Source organism: Vulpes vulpes, chromosome 2 (genome assembly GCF_048418805.1).
Source record: "Vulpes vulpes isolate BD-2025 chromosome 2, VulVul3, whole genome shotgun sequence".
Classification (NCBI taxonomy): domain Eukaryota; kingdom Metazoa; phylum Chordata; class Mammalia; order Carnivora; family Canidae; genus Vulpes; species Vulpes vulpes.
The window spans coordinates 18400637-18423498 of record NC_132781.1 but is presented as its reverse complement, the minus strand read 5'-3'; the positions used below and the strand labels follow the sequence as shown (position 1 = coordinate 18423498).

At 49.7% G+C, this 22862-nt stretch overlaps 1 protein-coding gene across 1 annotated transcript; it reads right to left on the bottom strand.

Annotated features, from left to right (window-relative positions):
• Positions 1-123: 123 nt before the first annotated feature.
• Positions 124-20887, bottom strand: KIF18B (kinesin family member 18B). Its single transcript, XM_072747005.1, has 16 exons — positions 20736-20887; positions 10719-11045; positions 9908-10065; positions 9457-9561; positions 9143-9253; positions 8862-9059; positions 8543-8719; positions 7723-7797; positions 7462-7562; positions 6817-6976; positions 6336-6463; positions 3572-3771; positions 2807-3335; positions 1795-1884; positions 1222-1331; positions 124-1004 (listed from the first exon to the last, which is right to left on the bottom strand). Exons 2-16 carry the CDS (start codon positions 11035-11037, stop codon positions 883-885), a joined length of 2583 nt encoding a protein of 860 aa, XP_072603106.1. The 5' UTR covers positions 11038-11045; positions 20736-20887; the 3' UTR covers positions 124-882.
• Positions 20888-22862: the final 1975 nt, after the last annotated feature.

Genomic DNA, 22862 nt, shown 5'->3' with positions numbered 1-22862 from the left:
GACCCCCACCTAAGGTGGCAGGAAGAGGCAGTGGGGGGCATATTCTATTCTCCAAAGTTTTCGAGGTCTGCAAGAGTGGGGAAGTGTTGTTATGCTGTGTAGGTGTCCAGAAAGACACACATACCAAGAATGGAGATGCTTTATTAATCATTATAATAAAAAAATAGATCTATATCTACATGTACATATATATGTATGTATGCAGACATAAAGGATCAGAGGATATAAACCCGAGTATTAACAGCTCTTCTATCCAGGTGGTAGCATTAAAGCTGAATTACCCGTTCTTCTTTACACTTCTTTTTACACTGAGTGTGCATCCTGTTTACAATAAGGCAAAAGCCATAGAACTGTCTTCATTTGGAAATCAAGATACTACTATCATCTGCATCATCACCAGGATGGTGGCCTGGGGCTGGGCTTCATGCTCCAGGCTGCAGGGAGGAGACTGAAGGCCCCCCATCCTGCCTCACAAACCAGGGAAAGTTGAGCTGGGAGCCCCCAGCAGGTCCCCATCCCCATCCCATGCCATTCTCATCCCTTCTCCATTGCACAGCAGCCACGACTGCATAGAGCCCTGAGATGGGAGGTGGGGAGCAAAGTCCCCCCCCAGAGCCACCTGCTTGCATGGAGTGTTATGAACTAGGGGGGTATGATGGCTGCACCTTTAAAATAGCAACATGCTAACACTCAAGATGAATATATACATGCTAAGAAGCTAAGTATAACGAGAAATTGATAAAGAGGGCAGGTAGCAGAATGAGTGGCTGGCGACAAGTGTTAAGAAAGGAAGAGGGTGTTGGCATTAATTGCTCCGAGCCAAGGAAGGCAGGTCAGGGCTCCTGGCACAGGCAGTTCCAGGGACCACAAGGGACTGGTGGGTCAAGATGCCTTGCCGATACAGCTCCCAGATGACAAGGCTCCCCCAATCCCCATCGGTTCCTGCTGGCTCCTCTGGTTGCCAGGGCAGCGGGGACTGGAGGGGGGCTCTGCAGGCCAGTTGGCTGGGGCGGGCAGGGAGGAAGACAGTGAGGCTCTGTCCCACTGCTCTGCTTCCCCACCCCTTCCCAGCCCTCTCCCACCTCTCTCAACAGGGTCCCTGCAATACTGGGAAATACCCTAGGCCCTCCTTTCCCCTGAGGCTTGGCCCGCCCTGTCCCCTCCTACTTCGTCTTCATCTGCCACCAAGGTCCAGACTGTCTAGTCCCCAGGACCAATTACCTGGGATTGCAAGGGGCCAGGCTGGCCTCTTCAAGTTGCTGCTGCTGGGGAGGCGGGCGATGCGGCTGCTGCGGCCCCGGGCCACTCTCAGTGATTGGGAGGCTGAGGAGCTGAGGGGAGGGTGGGAAGGAAGGCTGGAAGGTCACGGCCATGCCTTTGGGATACAGCATAGAGGTGGGGGGCACAGCTGGACACTAAGCCTTGAGAGCAGGGGGAGGCCCAGCCCCAAGAGCTTCTGAGGCCAGATCTGAGGGCAGGAGAGGCAGTGGGAGGGAAGTAGAGGTGAGGGGTATCTGTTCCCTAGTTTAGCCAGTCAGCACTGAATGTCTCCATCACAGAGAGGGAGCCTGTAGCCTTTCACTAAAGGAGATACGTTCCCCTCTGATAGAATCCTGTACTGGCAAGGGCCGAGGAAACCTCATTCAGTCGGAGAACCCGATGTTGGCCCTGTTCACAAGACCCCTGCTTCTGGCTCTGAGGGCTTCAGAGACACAGCCAGGGCCCGCAGGTGGCTCGGTGTCCACTGTCCTGGTGGAAGTTCTGTCTCTCCCCCTATACACTCCCCCTCCTCACCTCGTAACTCTCCTCTTCTTGCAGGCTGAGGTTCCAGGGAAGGAAGAGGTTGCTTTGGGGCCTTTCATGGTGAACGGGGGCACAGGTCCACTGTAGGAGGGAGGAAGGTGAAGGGAGGCAGATCAGGAGGGAACCAGAGAAGGGGGCATCCTCTCTCCAGCCCCCAGCTTGGCGGGTGGGGAGGTTGGACGAGATGACCTCTGAGGTTTCTTCCTACTTAGAGTCAGATTCCTCTCCCTGCCTCACTCGGCTGAGGCTGACAGCTGAGTGACAGGCCTGTTCTGGGAGAATATCCAGATGTCAGGTTCTGGCACGTTCAGGGAACTGGAGTTCAAACAATTTGACCCTTCCACCTGCCTGGCTGTGAGCTTGTTACTGAGAGGTGGTTCAGGCTGTAGGAGGGGCAGGGGGTGCGGTGGGCAGCCTGCTGCCCCCAGCCTCACAAGCACAAGGTCAATCTGCTGTTTATTCTTGGCCTTGGACTGTTCTGAGCTGGTCACTGTTCCCCTACCCTGGCATGTGGGTAGAAGGAGAGGTGAAAGCTTCATCTTCCCACTGAAAAATGCTGAATCATGTTTTCTGAGGATTCCCCCTCCCAGTTCCAGATGCCGGGCTGGAGGGTAAAATCCAGGGTGGAAATGACAGAAATATGGATTTCTCGGCAGGACATGGAACTAAGACTGGGCCAGAGGGTCAAGTGATGATAGGAATAGAAAGACTAGGCCCCTCCTTATTCCTGTTCCCTGCTGACCCTCCCAGAGCAGAGGGGGTCCTGTTAGCCACTTGTCAGCATGCCAGAGATCAGCACAGAGCTGGCGGCTTTGAAGTATGGACACACAAGCCAGGGCCCCTGAGAGGAACAGCCCTCCTGGGCCTGGGGAGCAACACTGGTCAGGCCAAAGGGAGAGACAGAGCAAACGTTCTGGCTCCCAAAGTCGAGCCGGCTTCCACTCTTCTTGGCAGCACCTCTGTCCCTCATTGACCCCTGAGCCCTGCCTGGAGGGATACTCACCTGGGGATGAGGGGCGGATCCAGCACATTCAGCTCCTGGGGGGCATTCTCCCAGCCAGCACATTCACAGAAACCCAGCTTTGAGGGGGCCTCCTCCGAGAGATCAAATGTGGTGTTGAGGTCCCGAGCAGGCAGGGCCAAGGGGGTGGAACAGTTCTGCACAGCAGAGGGGCCCAGAGGCACACGGCTTTTGATGACTGTGGCTGGGCAGATGCGAGGGGAGTGGCAGGAGGAGGAGGCCTTACCCCCCTTGGGGGTGCTGGGCCCAAGTGAAGGCTGAGCCTCAGGCAGGGAGCCCTTCCTCAGGCAGGGCAGGAAGGACTGGCGCTGGCGCTTGGTCCCCAGCTTCGGGGCTGGGGGGCCATCTGGTTCTGAGGGGCTTGGTTTCCTCCTCCTCCTCCTCTCTGTGGGCCGCCGGGATACCTGGGCTGGGGTGCAGTCAGACCTTGGGAGAACCCCCAGAGTGTGCATGAGGCCACCTAGTTGCCTTGCCATGGTCCGGGTCACAGGGCCAGAATAGCCTGGAGAATCTGGGCACAGAGAAGGTGGGTGCTGAGGGGAAATCAGGGACTGTCCATAAGGCAGGCAAATTTGTAGACTTTGGGGAGAGAGACAACAGAGACATGCAGGAACCCCTAACTCCACAGGTCTGCTGCAACTCCTGTGTACCACAGCATGACCCGGCATCCGAGGCCCCAGCCACCCCTCAGCACCAGCTGGGCCACTGAGAGGGCACTGAGAGGGACAGAGCAGGGGTGAGACTCACCTGACTCTGAGCAGGGCTCCAGAGGTACCCCTTTGACTGGGCCAGGTGTACCTGAGGCCTTTGCTCCAGGCTCAGCTTTTTCCTCTTGTACCAGCTGCTGCAGGGTCTCGAACTCTGTGATCATGTCGGGGGTGAGCAGGTTGGCCGCCTGGAGCAGGGAGTACTGCCGCTGTGCCAGGCACAGCATCTTCAGGGCCAACCTGGAAGAGAACGAAGGGGATCCCAGCCCTACTCACATCTGGCCCTACTGCTCAGGTGCGGTGAGGAGCACATGGGGGAAGGTCCCAGGCCTCCCTCCTGCTTTGCCCCGCACTGGCTGGCCGGCCTCACACCAACCCCCTAGCTGTGACTCCTGCTCAGCCACACTCTTGCTGGAGACCGAGGCTGGCAGAGACAGCTGCAAGGAAGGCGGTGGTGGGTGTTTATCCCTAAATATGTCCCCCAACAAAGACGGTGACCTGGAAAGTAGGATAAGGATGCTAAATGGCCTGGGACCAGAAGGCCTGAGTTTCCTCTCAGCTCTGCCACTCACTGGCACTGCGATCTTGAGTAAGTTCATTGACCCAAGGAACAACATAAAGTAGCAGCAGTTAAGAGCTAGGCTCAGGCCAGCCTGCCGGCTCAAATCCACGCTCTGACACTTCCCACTGTGTGATCTTGGAAGCACTACTTAACCTCAGTCTCCACATCCTTACAATGGGGATGACAAATGCACCCACATCTCAGGGTTATGGGAAAAGGAAATGAATTATTTTACATATAAAGTATATAAAGAGTATCTGCCACATACGAAGCACTGTCAGGTCAACTACTTTCCGTAAAATGAAAACATCTACCTTGTTAGGACAAGAGGAGATGGGATGAGATCGGCCAAGTTGGTCTTAGTTCTGAGAAGCCCCCTCAAAAACGCATGCAGTTTGCACTCGCTACTTAGTGGGTGGAATCCCGAAAGCGCACGTGTGAATCAATGCACACTTTACATGCACAGAGAGGCTATTTAAAGGGAATTATGAGGGTAATGCGATTATTGATGTTGTAAATTTAGATTCTAATAAAGCAAATTTCCTTCCTGTGAGGCACACCTATGATAAAAGAATGAACACAATTATCTCGGTGGGGATTATTCATGGCCAATAATTTATCCTCAGGTAGCACTACCTGCCTGGACATCTCTGAGCCCCCTCTTCTGCCTTCAGTGTGTGCTCAGGGAATCCAAACTCATTTTATAAAGCAGCCTCCAGGCCTTTCTGAAAGAAGGCAGGATATAAATTAAAAAGGACATAGCAGAAACTCATTCTACATCTGCCTGAGCCACACATTATAAGAAGATTAGACCACTGAGAAAAGTGGGTGTCTAGGGAGAAATGCACTGGCCTAGATGTCAGGTGACCCAGGTTTCTCCCTGTCCCCCTGGCCATGTGGCTCTGGGCAAATGCCTTGGTACCCAATCTGGTGAAGGGGGAGCTGGTCTATACCCGGTGTTTCCAAACTAGGTTTCAAGAAACCCATCAGAGGACATTTAAAATGGAGTTGCTTGGCTTTATCTATTCTACATATTAAACTTCAGCATAAGATTCCATTTGAAGAAAGGACGTTGTAGCTAAAAAAAAATTCTGAAAAACCATTGAACTGGAAAATCTAAGATCCACTCAGTGCCCCAGTGGTCTAGGATTCTAAAGGCTACAGCCAAAGAGAAATGATTTTCCATTATCTGGTTGTTAGGGTGTTTCCGAGTATGGAGATGATCTAGCATGTTCTGCAGCCCCTGATACGTAGGGTCTTCTGTCACATTTTATTAGTACCTATTATTAGCTCTAAGAAGTAGGGAAAATGAAAACTATGATCCCCAAATCATAGCCAAGACTGAAGCATCTTGTCAGGGACCTCAAAACCAGAGGCAAAGGAGAAATTAGAACCCTGGTGCCCTTTCTCCTCACAGTGAGGGGGAACCAGGGTGCAGAGACCCTGACTCATCAGTGGGAGCCCTGTGGCCGAGGGGACACCCCGCCAGTGCATCCCTGCCACTCCAGGGCCCCGGGGAGTCAGCAGCAGGAGACAGATAATGAGCCGCTGATTATTCAGGCTGCAGCATTTTTGCTGAGTCGGGAACAGACACTCCCCAACAAGAAATAAAATTAAACAGGCCCTTCTGTCCGGAAGCTTTAAATATACTGCCTAGCGTGAAGCGTGCTGGGGAGGCAGGAGTGGGGTTGGCAGCAGCAAAGCTAAGTGGCAGGGGATTTATGTTCTAGGGGCCAAAGGAAAAACGTACTAGCAGCACCTCTCTATTAAGCACAGAAAGAAGGATCCAGAATCCATTTCTCTTTGGCTTTGGGTGGTGGTCTGTATTTACTTCTGAGAAGAAATGGCCATAATCTGTTGATGAAGACACAGGATAAACACCTGGCTCGGGAAGGTTGTCCCTTCCTCAGCCTGCCACCCAACTTCTTCTGGCTGCTTGGTTCCTCCCTGCAGATGACGGGCAGCTCAGCCCCCAGACTGGAGCCAAATTCTGGATGGAATTTGGTGTTTTGCTTGCCAGTTATGTGGAAGAATAGAGGTGATGGTAAGTAGATGGAGTAGGTGATAATCTCCGTTTTCATTGAAAGCAGGTAAGGGACAATGTTGAGGAAAAAAGACTCGACTCTTAACTGGAGCAGAACCAGAGCTTTTGCGGTGTACTTAACACCGGCTGCCACCCCAGGAGGCTGAAACCCATCACCTCCCACCTTGAACCCCAGAGAAGAACAAGAAAGATACCTACTGCTTAGAACTGTCCCTGTCCAAGTTCTGTGGTGAGAGGCAGCCCACGTCTGGCTTGGGCTGCAGGGTCAGGCCGGGGGACGTTGACAGTGGGTGCCTGAGGGTCAGCTCTGGTCCCTGGATTAGAATCTAAGGAGGAATGGAGTCACAGGTAGAGGGCCCTGGATGGCCACCCTCCCCTGCATATGCAGATCTTAAAATCCTTCCCTCCTCCAAGAGTGGGAATGATGGCTCTTGGACCAATGGGGTCCTAGTTGGGACTTTCTCCTTCCCAGGCCCCTCCTCCTCCTCCCTGCTCCCCTTCTGGTAACAAGGCTTGCTCCCCACTCCAGACACAGAGGACTTCCTGTCTTGCACAGGATCTGAAAGCCCCCTAAGGACTAAGATGCAAGCCATCCAGGTAGGGAACATGGAACTGAAGAGACTCTATGGGCTGGGCGGGGGAACACTTCTTCCACCACTCCACCACCTCCAAGTCCTACCTCCTCCACCGAGCCTTTGTCCTTCTTGTTTTGGAGTGGCTCCTGGTCTGGAGGGATCTCTTCCATAACCCTCCCCACCTGGGTCTCTAGCCCCAGGCTCTCCTCTTGAAGGACTGCAGACCCTGGGTGGAGCTCTGGGGTACAGGGTGGGCTGGGAAGGCTAGGGGGCAGGGGGAAAAGAGGGAGTGTGAGAGGTGGAAAAGCAGGGAGGGCCGGGGTCTCTGTGCATCAGGTGGTATAGGGCCCAGCTCGGGTAACAAGTAGGTAATAGCAGAGGGTGGGAGGAGCCAGTGATTTTCTGGTTTAAGAAACAATTAGGCCTCCCTCCTTAACTTCACCTTCTTTTAAATAGGATATGCTGCTTATATGGACTGGGCGTGTCATTTACTCATCCAACATGGAGAATTTTTTTTTAATTTTTATGTTACTTAGAGTTGCTCTTAGGACTGTCTAGAATACATTGTCAAATGAGAGAGAGCACTAGAAGTGACAATTGGTGTCTTGTCACCTAGAGTGTCACTGAGAGTGACAACCAGTGTGCTGGGCACTGGCTGGGAACTCCCATCCTAGGTGGCAGCACAGAGGGTGGAGAAGGGAGACTTTCCCTGCTGAGCTGAAGAGGGCAAGCATGGCAGCAGGACTCACAGTTGCTGGGAAGAGACCGATTTGGGGGATTTCGGGAGGTCCTGTGGTGGGGCCTGGGCTCTCGCCTCGTATACTTGGAGCTTCTCCCTCAGGGTGGCCACCTGTAATCAAAGCAATGCAGCCCCTCAGAGCCCCCCAACAAGCACAGGAGGTGAAGTGTGGGCACAGAGCCCTGGCTGCACCCCACTGCTCCTCTCTGACTCTCCAGCCTTCATGCCGGCACCTTGCCTCCCGGTCAAGCTCCCTAGGCGGGCTCCTCACCTCAGCCTGCAGTTGCTGGCAGATGGTGGCATACTGGCTGATGTGACAGTCCAGGCTGATCACGTTGCTCTTAAGCTGAGATGGGGGCACAGGAGAGAGAGATGTGTGTTCATTCAAGGCAGCTTTTGGCAACCACTTCCAACTGGCAGGCACTGTGTGAGATGCTTCACTCCTGTGCTCCAGACTCCCTGTCCAATACACTCTCACCAGGCCAGGGTCTTCTGAGCAGCATCTCCAGGAGCACCAGGGCTCCCCAGAGGAGGCAGGCACAGTGCTCACCAGCCAGCACTGGGCCACCCCCTCCTGTTTCCCTCTTTTTTTTTTTTTTTTTTTAAGATTTTATTTCTTTATTAGAGACAGACAGACAGACAGACAGACACACACACACACACACACACACTCACATGCACACATAGGCAGAGGGAGAAGCAGGCTCCATGCAGGGAGCCTGAACCCAGGTCTCCAGGATCATGCCCCTGGCCGAAGGTGATGCCAAACCACTAAGCCACCGGGGCTGCCCTCCTGTTTCCCTCTTGAGACGACTCTGCCTCAGTCATCCCAGTGCTGTGATACATAACTCTCTTTTTTAAGTTTGGAAACTATACTGCCTCTCCCCCACCTGGAGTCTTCCCAAGGATGGAGACTATGCCGCTTCTATCACAAAGAATTTCCCTGAAGATGGAGGCGAGGGAACTTCTTCCCTGCCTTAGGGAAATACTTGCTCCAGGTACTGGAGGAAGCTGTGTGGGTCCTGGCCTTCCTCCTCCGCCCCCGCCCCCCCCCCCCCCCACCAGGTTGGCCATTTCTGGCTAGCACATACCGCTAGCTTGATCTCCTTGGCGCGGTCGGCATACTTGAGGGTGTTGTAAGTGTCCTCGTAGGCCAGACTGGAGGGGCTGACAGTAGCGATCATCACCGTGTGGCAGTTGCCCCCAATGGAGTCCTTGAGCAGACGGGTCAGCTTGCTGTCCCGGTAGGGCACATGAGACTTGCGGCCCTGGGGAGACAACAACAGGGCATGGGGCGAGCTGGCTGGGCTGGGACCTGGCAGCCTTTGCCTCAGGGCTGGAGGGAAGGACCCTGGGCTTCAGGCCCTCAGTCGCTGTCCAGAGGAGGACCCTGGGTCTGTGAGGTTTTACCTTCGCGTCGGCCAAGGCATTGAGGACATTGATGAGGGCCAGCAGGGAACGGTTGATGTTGGCACCCTCCCGAAGCCGCTCCCCCTTTGCATGGGTGCTGGATGCCCGCTCCGAACCAGCCAGGTCAATCAGACTCATCTTGGCCACTCGAAGGGCCTGAGTCAGACCTGGAACCCGGTCCTGCTGCTTCACGAAGATCTAGGGGCAGATGGCAGGGGTGAGGTGGTGCTGCTGGGCATCAGAAGCCCTAGCTTCAGGCTCCGATCTGCCACCCCTCTCACCTGGAAGATGGCATGGGAGCGGGAGGAAGTAGCGTTGGCATCCGTCGGGTGCTGCGTGCGATTGCAGTTCCCTCGGGTCAGCATCTCCAGCAGCTGCTCAGCTGAGGTTGGCTACAGAGGAGATGCCCAGGAAGGGTGTTGTGGTCTTCCCCAACCAGGGCTTTTCCCCCAACAGGAAGAGCTGCTCTTCAGAACCGACATCACCCCCTTGCTACCGCCACCACCCCAGGATCCAGGGCATCCCCAAACTGCCTAGTAAGAGAACCCGGGAGAACCAATGGGGCTGCTCCTACCACCTAAGCCCAATTCCACACCTGGTGGAAGGAAAGTCCTTGCACCACCACACCCTTGTCAGGGTCCTCACGGATAGCAAGGGGCCCCTTGGGCTCCAGGAGGTCGTGGATCTGCTCATTGTACACCTGAGGAGAAAGGAGGCAAGGGAAAGGCCTGAGAGGGAGGGCCCTTCAGGAAATCTCTCCCCAGAGGCCAGGGGAGGGCTGAGGTGCAGGGCAGGGGAAGCATGACAGGACACCATGCCAGGAATAGCACCCTGCAGGACAATGGTAAGTGGCAAGGGCAGGACAAGCGGGTTTAGTTCCAATGCAGTCTCTCTCAGAGCCTCATCCTTGCCGTCCGGACTTCCAGTAGGCCCCAGTTGGCCTGATTCCTACCACCCTCTCCCCACTCTCACTCCCCCTCCCCCAGCTTCGGGGCTTCCAAGAATGAGGGGTGAAGCCACCCAGGCCTGGGAGGGAACAGCCCTACCTCCTGGTAGCTGATGAGCACCTCGAATCGCTTCTCCTCTTGGTGGGCCTCAAGCCGCTTGTACAGTTCCATGGTCGTCAGGTACATGATGCCGGGGTCCCCCTCCCTCCCCAGCATGGTGTGTGTCTTCCCAGCCCCGGTGGCCCCATAGGCAAACACTGTAGAGGACAGAGTGGGGAGAGGGTGGTGGCAGGGCCAGATCCTCCTTCCCTACGGGTCCCCCTGTGCATTTCCCCCCAGCCCGGCCCTCCCCTTGTCCCCAGGCCTGTCCCTTTGCCTTCCTGTGCACAGTTCCACCACTCCTCCCTACTCATACCCTGCCGTGTTCACGCTGCAGCTTTGGAGTTCCTGGGGCCTATGGCCTGGCTCCCCTGTGGGCCTGTGGATTCCAGGGCAAAGGGATCCCTGCTATGAGTGGGAGCTTCTGCCTTCCTCAGGGGAGCGTTTCAAGCCAGGCAGCTTCCTCTGCTGAAGGCCTGCGGTTCTTTCCCTCATGTCACTTACCTCAGCTTATAATCACATATTGAGGGGGTGATTTGCGATTAGCGTCTTCTCCCCCCTCTAGAATGCAAGCATCAAGAGGGCAGGAACATGCGTCTGATCTGCTGCTAGAGCCCAGGAGAGTGCTTCACACACAGGAGAATGAAAGGGGAACTCACAGGAAATCAAAGGGCCAGAACCCTCCTCAGCAAGTACCCAGCTGAGGGGAAGGAGGGCATGTGTCACATGATGCATGAAGCCATCAGAAGGAGGCAGGGAGGCAAGGCTGCTACCAACCAAGGCTTTTCCTCCTCGGTGCTCCAGCTCTCACCTGAGCAGTTGTAGCCCTGAAGGAAGCGGTCCAGAATGCTGTGGGTGGTGTGCTGGAACACGTCCTGTTGGGTGGCTGCCTCGCCAAAGACCCGGTCAAAGACAAATGTCAGGTCTTTGGCCTTCTTCTTGGGGCCATCATGGGTGCCGCTCCACTTCAGGCCAAGGAAGCCCCCATCGGGCTCCTCAGGGTCAAACACCAGCACTCGCTCATCTACCACCTGAACCACAGGCCGCCGCTGACTCTCCAGCTCCCGTGGGGTGGGGGGTCGGACCCGCACCACAACCCGCACCTTGCTGTCCTCCACCGCCATCACCATGGCGACACCTGGACAGATACAATGGAAAGGACCAATCTGACCTCAGGCCTGACAAGGTACCCCTTCAGCCTCACTAGCATTTGAGGGCCTTCTCCCACTCCCTCTCCAACAGCTGATCTCCCTTGACACCTCAAGAGAATGAGAATATTGGTGATAGTACCAATTACTAATAAATATCTTTTTCATTCAAAATGCCCCCCTTGGGCAGCCCGGGTGGCTCAGTGGTTTAGGGCCGCCTTCAGCCCGGGGTGTGATCCTGGAGTCCCGGGATCGAGTCCCACGTCGGGCTCCCTGCATGGAGCCTGCTTCTCTGTCTGCCTGTGTCTCTGCCTCTCGGTGTGTCTTTCATGAATAAATAAATAAAATCTTAAAAAAAAAAAAACCCAAAAAACAAAAAAAACAAGATGACCCCCTTGTCATATCCAAATGATTTGAGTTTTTCTGGAGGCCCATGACTGGGCTATTATGTTCCACTAATCTTTTTTTTTTTATTTATTTAAGATTTTATCCATTTCTGTGATGGGGGGGGGGATGGGGGAGGGAGAGAGAGAGAGAGCGAGTGAGCACACTAGCAGGGGCAGATGGAGAGGGAGGGAAAAGCAGACTCCTCGTTGAGCAGGGAGCCCAGCCCGACTTGGGGCTCGATCCCAAGACCCTGGGATCAAGACCTGAGCTAAAGGTAACTGCTCAACCCACTGAGCCACCCAGGAGACCTCCACTAATCTGTCCATTCCCTGTGCCAATGCCACACTGTTCTGGTTCCAGTCCTTTACATTATGCTTATTTAGCAAGGTAAAAACCGCCTCTCCCCCCAGCTACCACAGTTAGTCTTTTCTGCTCATAATTTTCCCAATTTTCAGGCATTTGTTGTTCTACTTGACTTTGCGAAAATGTTATCAATTCCATTCGCAACCCAGAACTCCACACCCTCCTACTCTATTACAAGCAGAATAGGATTGTTTACGTATTTATTTTATATTAAAATTTTCCATGCAGGGCACCTGGGTGCCTCAGTGGGTTAGGTAGCTGACTCTTGATTTCAGCTCAGGTCATGATTTCAGGAACGTGGGATCAAGCCCCACATCGGACTCTGCACTTGGAGGGGAGCCTGCTTGGGATTCTCTCTCCCTCTCCTTATGCCCCTCCTCCCCTAAAATAAATAAATCTTAAAAAAAAAAATACTTTTCATGCTAGAATATGGCTATTGCCTTTTGTTTATTCAGATATTTCTTATGTTCCTAAGCTTTTATAGTTTTTCACCTCTTCAAATAGGTTCTGTAATTGTCTTAATATAATTCTCAAGTACTTTAATTGCTCTTATGGGTGGAGCATCTTCCCCCATGTCTACACTGATTGTTAGTATGGAGAAATACAACTGATAATTACACATTTGTCTTCTACCCACCACCCTTAAACTCTGATTAATTCCAATTGTTTTTTATTAAAGCTTGTTGGTTCTTCTGAGTACACAAATATATACCAGAAAACATAAATATAAATATTTACCTTTTCATTTCCACGGTTATACCAACTATTCTATTTCTTATGTATTGCATTCCCTAGAACTTCCAAAACAGTGTTCAACAATAATGATGATAACAAGCATCCTTGTCTTGCTCTTGATCTTAAAGGAACTGGCATTAGCGCTTCACTATTTAGAAATTAGTTTTGGACAAATAGTTAATTATAATAGGAATTCCTTCCATTTTTATTAACTTAGGCTTGTTATTGGGAATGTCTAGAATCATATTTAATGATCTTTCAGCATCTCCTGATATACTTCTTAAAGATCATTCATTCATTCATTCATTCATCCGAATCAGAGACATAGGCAGAGGGAAAAGCAGACTCCCTACAAGTAGTCAGATGCAGGACTCGATCCCAGGACCCCTGGATCATGACCTGAGCTAAAAGCAGATACTCAACCACTGAGTAACCCAGGTGCCCTTGCTGATATGTTTATGTAGATTTTCTTTCTCCTTTATTTTGTTGATGTGGTAAATTCTTTGATATTATTCTTGGTATTGAGCCAACCATGCATTCTTGGGAAAAAATCCTACCCTGGCCATACTGAAGTTTTCCATTTTTAAATGGCTAAATGTGTCAACCTTCTCCTTTATGGCTTTTATGTCATATTTAAGAAGACATTCCTTCCCCAGGGTAATTCTCTTATATTTGTCTGATACTTTTTCTTCCTTCCATTTAGGTCTTTAACCAGATGGAATTCTTTTTCTTTTCTTTTTTTTTTTTTTATGAATGAGGTTTCTAAATACCTTTTTTTTTTTTTTAATACCTTTTCTTTCCAGATGATTAGTGATTATATCATTTATTAAAGTGCACTCTTTCTCTACCAGTTTGAAATGGCACATTTAACAGAACTAAATTCTCATATGAACATGAATTTATGTCTGGGCTCTCCATTTTTTTCTACTAATATGTTCTTTTTGCAGTAACTTGCTGTGGTTCTCTTACACATCACCTTGTTCTTTTTCTTGACTGTTCTTGGGCGTCTTGTCTTGCATGTGATTTTGGAATCAGCTTGCAGAATCCTTTGAAAAAAAACCTTCTTAAGATTTTAATTGGGATTATTTCAAATTTATAAATTAATATGAAGACAACTGACATCTTTACAATATCACGTCTTCCTATCTAGGAACATCATATCTCTTTTCATTATTCACTTTATAATCCTCAGTAAAATTTCATGAGCTTTTTTCTTTCTTTTTTTTTTTAAAAGATTTTATTTATTTATTCATGATAGTCACAGAGAGAGAGAGAGAGAGAGAGAGAGAGAGAGAGAGGCAGAGACGCAGGCAGAGGAAGAAGCAGGCTCCATGCAGGGAGCCCGACGTGGGATTCGATCCCGGGTCCCCAGGATCGCACCCTGGGCCAAAGGCAGGCGCCAAACCGCTGCGCCACCCAGGGATCCCTCATGAGCTTTTCTCACATAAGTTTTGTCCATTTCTTGGTAAGTTTATTACTGGTTATTGTATAGTCCTTATTATATTGTGAATAGGCACTTTTTATTTATTTGTTTGTTTATTTATTTATTTTTTAAAGATTTATTTATTTATTTATGATAGAGAGAGAGAGAGAGAGGCAGAGACACAGGAGGAGGGAGAAGCAGGCTCCATGCCGGGAACCTGACGTGGGACTCGATCCCAGGACTCCAGGATCGCACCCTGGGCCAAAGGCAGGCGCTAAACCACTGAGCCACCCAGGGATTCCCAAATAGGCACTTTTTAAAATTACATTTTCAGGGGCGTCTGGCTGGCTCAGTTGGTAGAACAACTCTTGATCTTAGGGTTGTAGGTTTGAGCCCTGTGCTGGGTGTACAGATTACTTGAAAGTAAAATCTTTAATGGGGCGCCTGGGTGGCTCAGTTGGTTGAGTGTCTGACTCTTGATTTCGGCTCAGGTCATGATCTCAAGGTTATGAGATTGAGCCTTGCATCAGGCTCATCACTCAGCAGGGAGACTGCTTGAGATTCTCCGATCCCTCTCCTTCTGCCCCGCCCCTTCTCCTGCAATCTTTCTCTTTCTAAATCTTTAAAAAATAAAATATTTAAAATATAAATGAAATTTTATTTATTTATTTATTTATTTATTTATTTATTTATTTATTGCCAGGATATAGGAAAGCAACTGCTTTTTGGATGCAGATCTTGTATCTGGCCACATTACTGATCTCTCTAATAGATTGTCATTGATTCTCTTAGGTTTTTCAATTAAATGATGATACAGTTTGCAAATAATGACAGTTAGTTTCTATTTTAGCTCTCCTATATTTAGTTTCCTACCCTCCACTGCCCATTAGGAATGGGCATTAAATTTTATCAAATGCTTTTTTGGCATGGGCCGAGATGATAAGAGTGCTTCTCCTTTAATCGGTTTTTTGGAGTTTTAGGGGATTTTTTGTATGTTCTATGCCCAATGTGGGGCTCAAACTCTCAACCCTGAGATCAAGAGTCCCATGCTTTACCAACTGAGCCAGCCAGGCACCCCATCCTTTATAGTCTGTTAATACAGGGAGTGATGTAGACAGATTTCCTAATGTTGACCTGGTAATGATTCTTTTTTTTTTTTTAATTTTATTTATTTATGTGTGTGTGTGTGAGAGAGAGAGAGAGAGAGAGAGAGAGAGAGAGAGAGGCAGAGACATAGGCTGAGGGAAAAGCAGGCTCCATGCACTGGGAGCCCGACGTGGGATTCGATCCCGGGTCTCCAGGATCGCGCCCTGGGCCAAAGGCAGGCGCCAAACCGCTGCGCCACCCAGGGATCCCCCTGGTAATGATTCTAAACACTTATTTATCTATTCCATCTTGTATTCTGCTCACACCTCTCTCCCTATTCTTTTTGTTTCTCCTTCAAGCCAGCCTACCAAGGGTAGAGTTGGAATTTCTGAAATGCAGGAGTCATGCCTATCCTGGAAAAGTTCAGCCCAACTCTAGGGATATATTAACAAGGCTAAGCAACAGGGGCTGTTTCCGGGGAACATGAATAGATGAACGTTTTCCCAGGAAAGATTGATCCCACTGATTGGACGCAGGTCATTCAGCAAAGAAAAGTGAGATTTCTCCCTAATACTCTGGTAAATAACTCATCTTTTCCTTTGGGAATGAAGCAGAACTGAGATGATTTGAAACTCTTGTCCCCCACTTGCACGCTTCTTAATTCCTTCCCCACACAGAACGAGGGTAAGATATCAACCAATAATCATCTTGTTACACTAGTTAGTTCTTTTCCTGTCCCAGCCATCAGACTGCCATAATAAACATAACGGCTAAGTGCTCACTATGGCAAGGGCTGTTTTAAGCACCTTATGTGTACCATCTCCTTTTCAGCTCCATCGTAATCCCACAGGACAGATTCTATTATTAGACTCATTTTTCAATGAGAAAATTGAGACAGAGAGGCTTAAGCAACTTGCCCAAGGTCCCAAGGCTAGTAAGTGATGGAGCTCAGTTCCAACGCAGGCGGTCTGGCTGCAGAGCCTGCTATACTACCTTATAATGATATTATATATGATGCTCTCATGATCACATTGTTGTGATATTCCCACATGTTTGTATAATTATAATCCCTTGTATGTAACTAGCATTATGTATTCTGCAAACAATTTTAGATATATGGACTGTACCTAATTTTCAACACCCAGAGAGAGTTCCTGTCTCCCATCATTGCATTCTTGCCCCCAGGGAGTCCCACCCTTGCACCCAGGGAAGCAAGGGCAGAGGGTTACTGGCCCCACCATCTAGATCTATGCTGGCTGCCTTAATGGCAGTCCCAGCTCCCCATGGGGAGAGTTTGAGCTGAGGAGGAGCCATAGAGCAGCCTAACATTCTAAGCAGGAAATTAAAAAGGGCACTGGCAACGAGTGCACATAACCTTTCCAGTCCTCTCCTCTCCGCCTCCTGAGGGCCAGTGAGGCAGACTGTTTGCCTAATGAGATGTTTTCCTTCTTCCTGAGACTGTGCTGGGGGCACAGGGTGGAGGGTAGGGTGACACTTGGCAGGGCTGCAGGTGGAAGGCCTGGGTCCTGGTGTCTGCTCTGCATCTGACTGGGGTTGGGGAGAGCTCTTTCCAGCAGCCACACCACGTCAATGTCGCATTGGCTTCCCCCTTTTGAGAGCCGGAGAGAACAGCTACCGATCTGCTCCCACCCCAGGGGGATGGGGAGATTAATGAGAGAACGTTTGTCAAGTTTGCTTTGATCCTCGGTTGGAAAGAGCATTTCAGCCCAAAGTACAAGGGAGATGATTCTTTAATAAGATCTTCAGGGTTCTGAGCCAGCCACAGTCACGTCCTGTTTCTAACCCAGGGCAGCTCATTAAAACCCAGAGGCTAGTTCGCCGCCGAGCTGGGGCTGGGAAGCCAAGATTCGGTTGTTTTGGGGGTAGGCTTTTCGGCTCACTCTCTTAGGGACAAGCTGAACAAGCCCCAACTCCTTAGAAGTTCCTGGAGAATTTCTGAGGACTTGAGGGGATCTGCCTGCAGACATTGGGTGCTGGGAAGGTGGAGAAGGTGCCTAGCCAATCGAAGTTCTATTTTCATAGGGGTCGCTCTAGCCCTCTTTGTCACTCCCTTACATCTCTCACACATGTGTTTCTTGTTCTCAGACTTCGAGAGGGCAGGACCCTCTTCTGATGTAGTCTGTATACCCCAGATACCTAGGCACCAGATCCAACATGTAGTACGTGCTGTATGGTATTTGTCCTATGAATGAATAAGAGCCAGAGAAGAGCAGGGTCTGAATCCAAATGTTTAAAAGTTACTACTATCATAGCTAACATTTAGTGACCACATAACTGCATCAGGCACTCTAACTGCTTTACAAATGGTGTCATTTAAATTCTACAACAATCTAATTCTCTAGTTATTTGATAACAATTGTTACAATCCTACTCTACAAGGGAAACTGAGGCTCAGGCAGGAACTTGTCACACAGATAGTAAGTAGCAAAGCCAGAACTTGACCTTATTCTGTCACCAGAGGCATCACTCTTCATCCTAGACTATCCTGCCCTCTAGCTGGGCTTTTGCAATTCCTACCTCTCCTTATTTTAGTATCCAGAGGGCAACTTCCAAAGACCACTGGTTCTTTCTAAGGGTGTGGTTTAGAGGAAGGAGCTGTATCCTTTTGCTTTTTATTTTCTTTTCCTTTTGCTTTTTAAATAGACCTTCATAAAGCTATAACTGATGATTATTTTGTTTCTCTCTAATTTTATTTGTATTTCTTTCTCTTGTCTCACAGTTCTGGCTAGGACCTCCAATACCGATCTTGAATGTCAGTAACAATAGTGAACAGTCTTATTTTTTTTCCAATTGTATAAAGGGTGCTCCTATTACTTTACTTTTTGTTGGTTTAAGGAAATTTACTTCTATTTCTAGTTTACTAAAAAAATTTTTTTAAAGATTTTATTTATTTATTCATGAGAGATACAGAGAGGGAGAGAGGCAGAGACACAGGCTCCATGCAGGGACTCTGACATGGGACTCGATCCCAGGTCTCCAGGATCACACCCCAGGCTGCAGGGAGCACTAAACCGCTGCGCCACCAGGGCTGCCCTAAATTTTTTTTAAAAAAGATTCTATTTATTTGAGAGAAAGAGCACAAGCAGGGGAAGAAGTGGCAGAGGGAGAGGGAGAAACGGGCTCCTTACTGAGCAGAGAGATCGACGCAGGGCTCAATCCCAAAACCCTGGGATCGTGACCTGAGCTGAAGGCAAATGCTTAACCAACTGAGCCACCCAGGCACGCCATAACGATTTATTTATTTTGAGAGAGAGAAAGAGAGAAAAAGAGAAAGAGAGAGAGAGAGAGAGCTCACAGGAGGAGGGGCAGGCAGAGAAAATCTCAAGGAGACTCCACACAGAGCCCGAGATAGGGCTTGATCTCACCACCCTGAGATCATGACCTGAGCAGAAATTAAGAGCCAGTCAACTGACTGAGCCACCCAGGTGCCCCTAGTTTACCAAAATTTTAAAAATTCATGGATGGGTACTGACTTTTTACCAAATTATATTTCTGCTCCTAATGGGATATGTTTTCTCCTTTAATCTGTAAATGTGTAAATTGTATTTACAGTTAACATTATTGTTAAACCATCTTCATATTCCTGGGATAAATCCCACTTGGTCATGATATGATATATATACATTATACATATATATGTATATGTATAATGTATGAATATATTGCTGGTTTCTGATTGTTAGTATTTTATTTGAGATTTTTACAACTACATTTTTATTTTTTTTAATTTTTTTTTAATTTTTATTTATTTATTAGTCACACACACACACACACAGAGAGAGAGAGAGAGAGAGAGGCAGAGACACAGGCAGAGGGAGAAGCAGGCTCCATGCACTGGGATCCCGATGTGGGATTCGATCCCGGGTCTCCAGGATCTCGCCCTGGGCCAAAGGCAGGCGCTAAACCGCTGCGCCACCCAGGGATCCCGTACAACTACATTTTTAAAGGAAGATGGCTGGTAACTTTCTTTGATTATTGGTATCACAAAATAGACTGGAAAGGTTCTCTCTTTTTTAGGGAGAGTTTATATAAGATTAGAATAATTTCTTTTTTAAAAAAATGTATTTATTCAGAGAGACACAGAGAGAGGCAGAGAGAGGGAGGAGTAGGCTGCATGCAGAGAGCCCGATGCAGGACTCCATCCCAGGACCCCAGGATCACACCCTGGGCCAAAGGCAGATGCTTAACCACGGAGTCACCCAGGCATCCCAAGATTAGAATAGTTTCTTTTAATTGCTCATAAATTGCTGATTGCACTTCATGATGCTTTTTAGCTTTGTTTTGTTTGATGGGGAGAGTTTAAATGAATTCAATTCCTCAGTGGTCCTAGATGTGTTCATAATTTCCATAACTTCTTGAGTCCATTTTGCAAAGTTTTTTTTTACTAGAAAATTGTCCAAAAGCATTGTCAAAAAGGGTGTTCCACCGAAGTCTCTCTTTCTCTTTAATCTCCAAGTAACTGAAGTTATGCCCCTATTTTCATTCCTAAGATCATTCTTCTATGTTTCTTTTCCTTATATCTTAATCAATATTGCCACAGGTTTGGCTTTTTTTTTTTACTAGTCTTTTCCCAGATACAGCTTTTGATTAAATTAATCCCAATACGCAGTAAAATTCTATTTCATTAATTTCTGCAAACTCCTTTAAAAAAAAAATTCCTGGGCAGCCCTGGTGGCCCAGCGGTTTAGCGCCGCCTTCAGCCCAGGGTGTGATCCTGGGGACCCGGAATCGAGTCCCGCGTCGGGCTCCCTGCGTGGAGTCTGCTTCTCCCTCTGCCTATGTCTCTGCCCCTCTCTCTCTCTCTCTCTCTGTGTGTATGTGTGTGTGTCTGTCATGAATGAATGAATAAATAAATATTTTTAAAAATTAAAAAAAATTTCCTGGGGATCCCTGGGTGGCACAGCGGTTTGGCGCCTGCCTTTGGCCCAGGGCGCGATCCTGGAGACCCAGGATCGAATCCCACGTCGGGCTCCCGGTGCATGGAGCCTGCTTCTCCCTCTGCCTGTGTCTCTGCCTCTCTCTCTCTCTCTCTCTGTGACTATCATAAATAAATTAAAAAATTTAAAAAAATTTAAAAAATTTCCGACGCATATATTGTTCTGTTCTAACTTTAAGGGTCAAAAGTGCCAAAGCTAAGAGGAGAGGCATCCTAGGCGCAGTAGCAGAAGGCATGGTTTTCTGTCATACAGATAATCTTTTCATTGCTTCCTTTATTCAATCAGGTTTACTGAGTGCCCCAGGAGCTAATTCACTGCGCAGGCGCCGCTCTGCAATCAGTTCTTCCGTATGGACGTGCGGAGAGGGTCTTTAGCTACTGCACACAGATGTGCAGGGGTCTCAGGTCTCCAGTTCTGAGGAGCAGGAGGACCTTTCACCCAGCGGACATGCAGAGGCCCGGGCCCCCTGCGGCTGCGTGGACCCAGTCCGGGTCCTGTACAAACTCGCAGAGGAATCCCGATCTGCATGCAGCTATGGAAGGAAGACCCGACCCCCCGCACCGCCCCCCCCCCCGCCCCCGGTCCTGTTCCCAGGGACCCACCCAGGACCTGCTCCGTCTCCACGCTGCACCTCTGGGTCTGGCACAAAAGCCGCTTCCGCCCGGGGCGGCGGGCCCCACCTGCGCGCTGGGGCTGCGGGGCCGACTCCGCCGCGAGCCAGAACTTACCCTGCGTCGGCTCCCCGCCGCTGCCGTCGCCGCTCGCAGCCGGGCTCCTCCGCCACAGTCCCGAGCTCCAGACCCCCGAGAGCGCGCCCCTCGCCCTCCGCCCCACCCGCGCCAAGCTTCGCTCCGCGCGGCGCGTTCAAATTAGCCGGGTTGGCTCATCCGCGCTTCCCATTGGTCACCGTCCCGGTCGCTGATTGGCTGTTTCCTAAGTAACAAAGTACAGCTCGGAGGTGGCGGGCGCTGTCAACTGTGCGCTTGCGCACTTGCTTCCCTCCCCGCTCGCGGTTGGCTGAGCTCGCGTCCGCGGCTGGCCGCAGCAGACCCGCGAAACCTGTGTGGGGCTGGGGTACCGGGAAAGCGCGTCTACTCCCTCGTCCCTGGGACTGGGCTCATCGCCAGCTGCAGCAACCAGGTGCCCATCATGTTTCCAAGTCTGTGGGGTAAGACGGCATCTACTGATCCAAGAGGGACTTTTAGTCTCTGTCCCTCCAGGGGCTCTTCTCGCTCCGCGACCTTCCCAAGCAAGAACTTTGAGAACAGCCTTTATGTGGCAAAGCCGGCGGAGACAGAGAATGGCAAGTCTACCCTTTTGACGGTGTCAGGAGTGTCATGGACTGATTGTTGGGCACTGCCGGGTAGCAGTGTCTCCATCCTTCTTGACTGTCTGCTGCTTCAAACCTCATGCTGATCCTCAATGCTGGAGGTTGTGGATGTCAAAGAGAGAGCCCTACACTGAAATCAGGAAGCCCAATTCCAGTCACTAGTGGATCAATCACCAATTAGTCACTGCTGCTCTCTGTCAGTTTCCTCATCTATAAAGTGGGGGTAAATATCCTCCCCTTCCCACTCACCTAACAGCATGGATGTGAAAACCCTCCAAATCCCCAGCATTTGTAAGGGGATAGCTTTGTATGAATCGGATCAGGATAAAAGAGGTGGTGGCTGCCAGGAGCCAATTACTCACCAGTTTCATTAACTTGATCTGTCCCCACTACTGGGACGATTAGCAGGTCTGAGGCTTGTGAGAAGGCAGGAGGCAAAATTCCCTTGGTGGACCTGACATCAAGATAATAGAGACACGAGAATCCCTGGGTGGCTCAGCAGTTTAGCGCCTGCCTTGGGCCTAGGGCGTGATCCTGGAGTCCGGGGATCCAGTCCGCGTCGGGCTCCCTGCATGGAGCCTGCTTCTCCCTCTGCCTGTGTCTCTGCCTCTCTCTCTCTCTTTCTCTCTCTCTATCATGAATAGATAAATAAAATCTTTAAAAGAAAGATAATAGAGACACTATTTAATACCTGGTTGATTTGACCCACTCTTCATTCACCTATCTGGACCTCCCTTGCCTGCTATTTGATGGAATACCATTGTTTTGGGGAGAATAAAATGAGAAAATGATGCAAAAGTGCTGTTACTGTAAAACTACAAGAAAACCAGGGTATTGGGGCACCTGTGTGGCTCAGTGGTTGAGTGTCTGACTTTGGCTCAGGTCCTGATCCCAGAGTCCTGGGATCCAGCCCTGCATCAGGCTCCCTGTGAGAGTCTTCTCCCTCTGCCTATGTCTCTGCCTCTCTCTGTGTGTCTCTCATGAATAAATAAATAAAATCTTAAAAGAAAAAAAAAGTAAAACCAGGGTATTCTTGCCATAAGCACTAACCAAGAGAAATACAACTATTAAAGAATGGCTTCCAGCCTAAGAATCCCCTCCCCTCTCACAGGGATATGCATTTTATTTTATTTTTATTTTTATTTTTATTTTTATTTATTTATTTTTTTTGGGATATGCATTTTAACAGAGGTTAGTTGTATGGTTGAGGGCTTGGGGGCCCCCAGGAGTGACCAAGTGTACAGGTTCCTCTTGTGTCCTTGTCAGCCAGGTCTTGCCTTGGTTCAATCCTGGGTTGGACACTTGGCTGGAGAAGATGAGGTGAGGCAGGGAACAAGCTAAGTACTTTGCTTGTTACAAAGATTACAAATAATGTAAGTGTAACACATTGCAGACATCCAATGAAATGGTAATAGGTGTTCTTGTGTTCCTTCATCCAAGAAGTATTTATTGGTAGGCCCAGAAGATAGAGTGGTGAGTGATAAACACCACCTCCTACCTTCATGGAGCTTGCAAACTATGGGAG

Bases quoted from the DNA above. Each gene is read 5' to 3' on its own strand.
- KIF18B (XM_072747005.1), bottom strand. From the start codon at position 11,037: ATGGTGATGGCGGTGGAGGACAGCAAGGTGCGGGTTGTGGTGCGGGTC. The intron at 9,254-9,456 runs GTGTGGAATTGG...TCTCCTCTGTAG, and splicing joins AAGGACTTTCCTTCCACCAG to CCAACCTCAGCTGAGCAGCT. The intron at 3,336-3,571 runs GTGAGTCTCACC...CTCTGTGCCCAG, and splicing joins GGAGCCCTGCTCAGAGTCAG to ATTCTCCAGGCTATTCTGGC.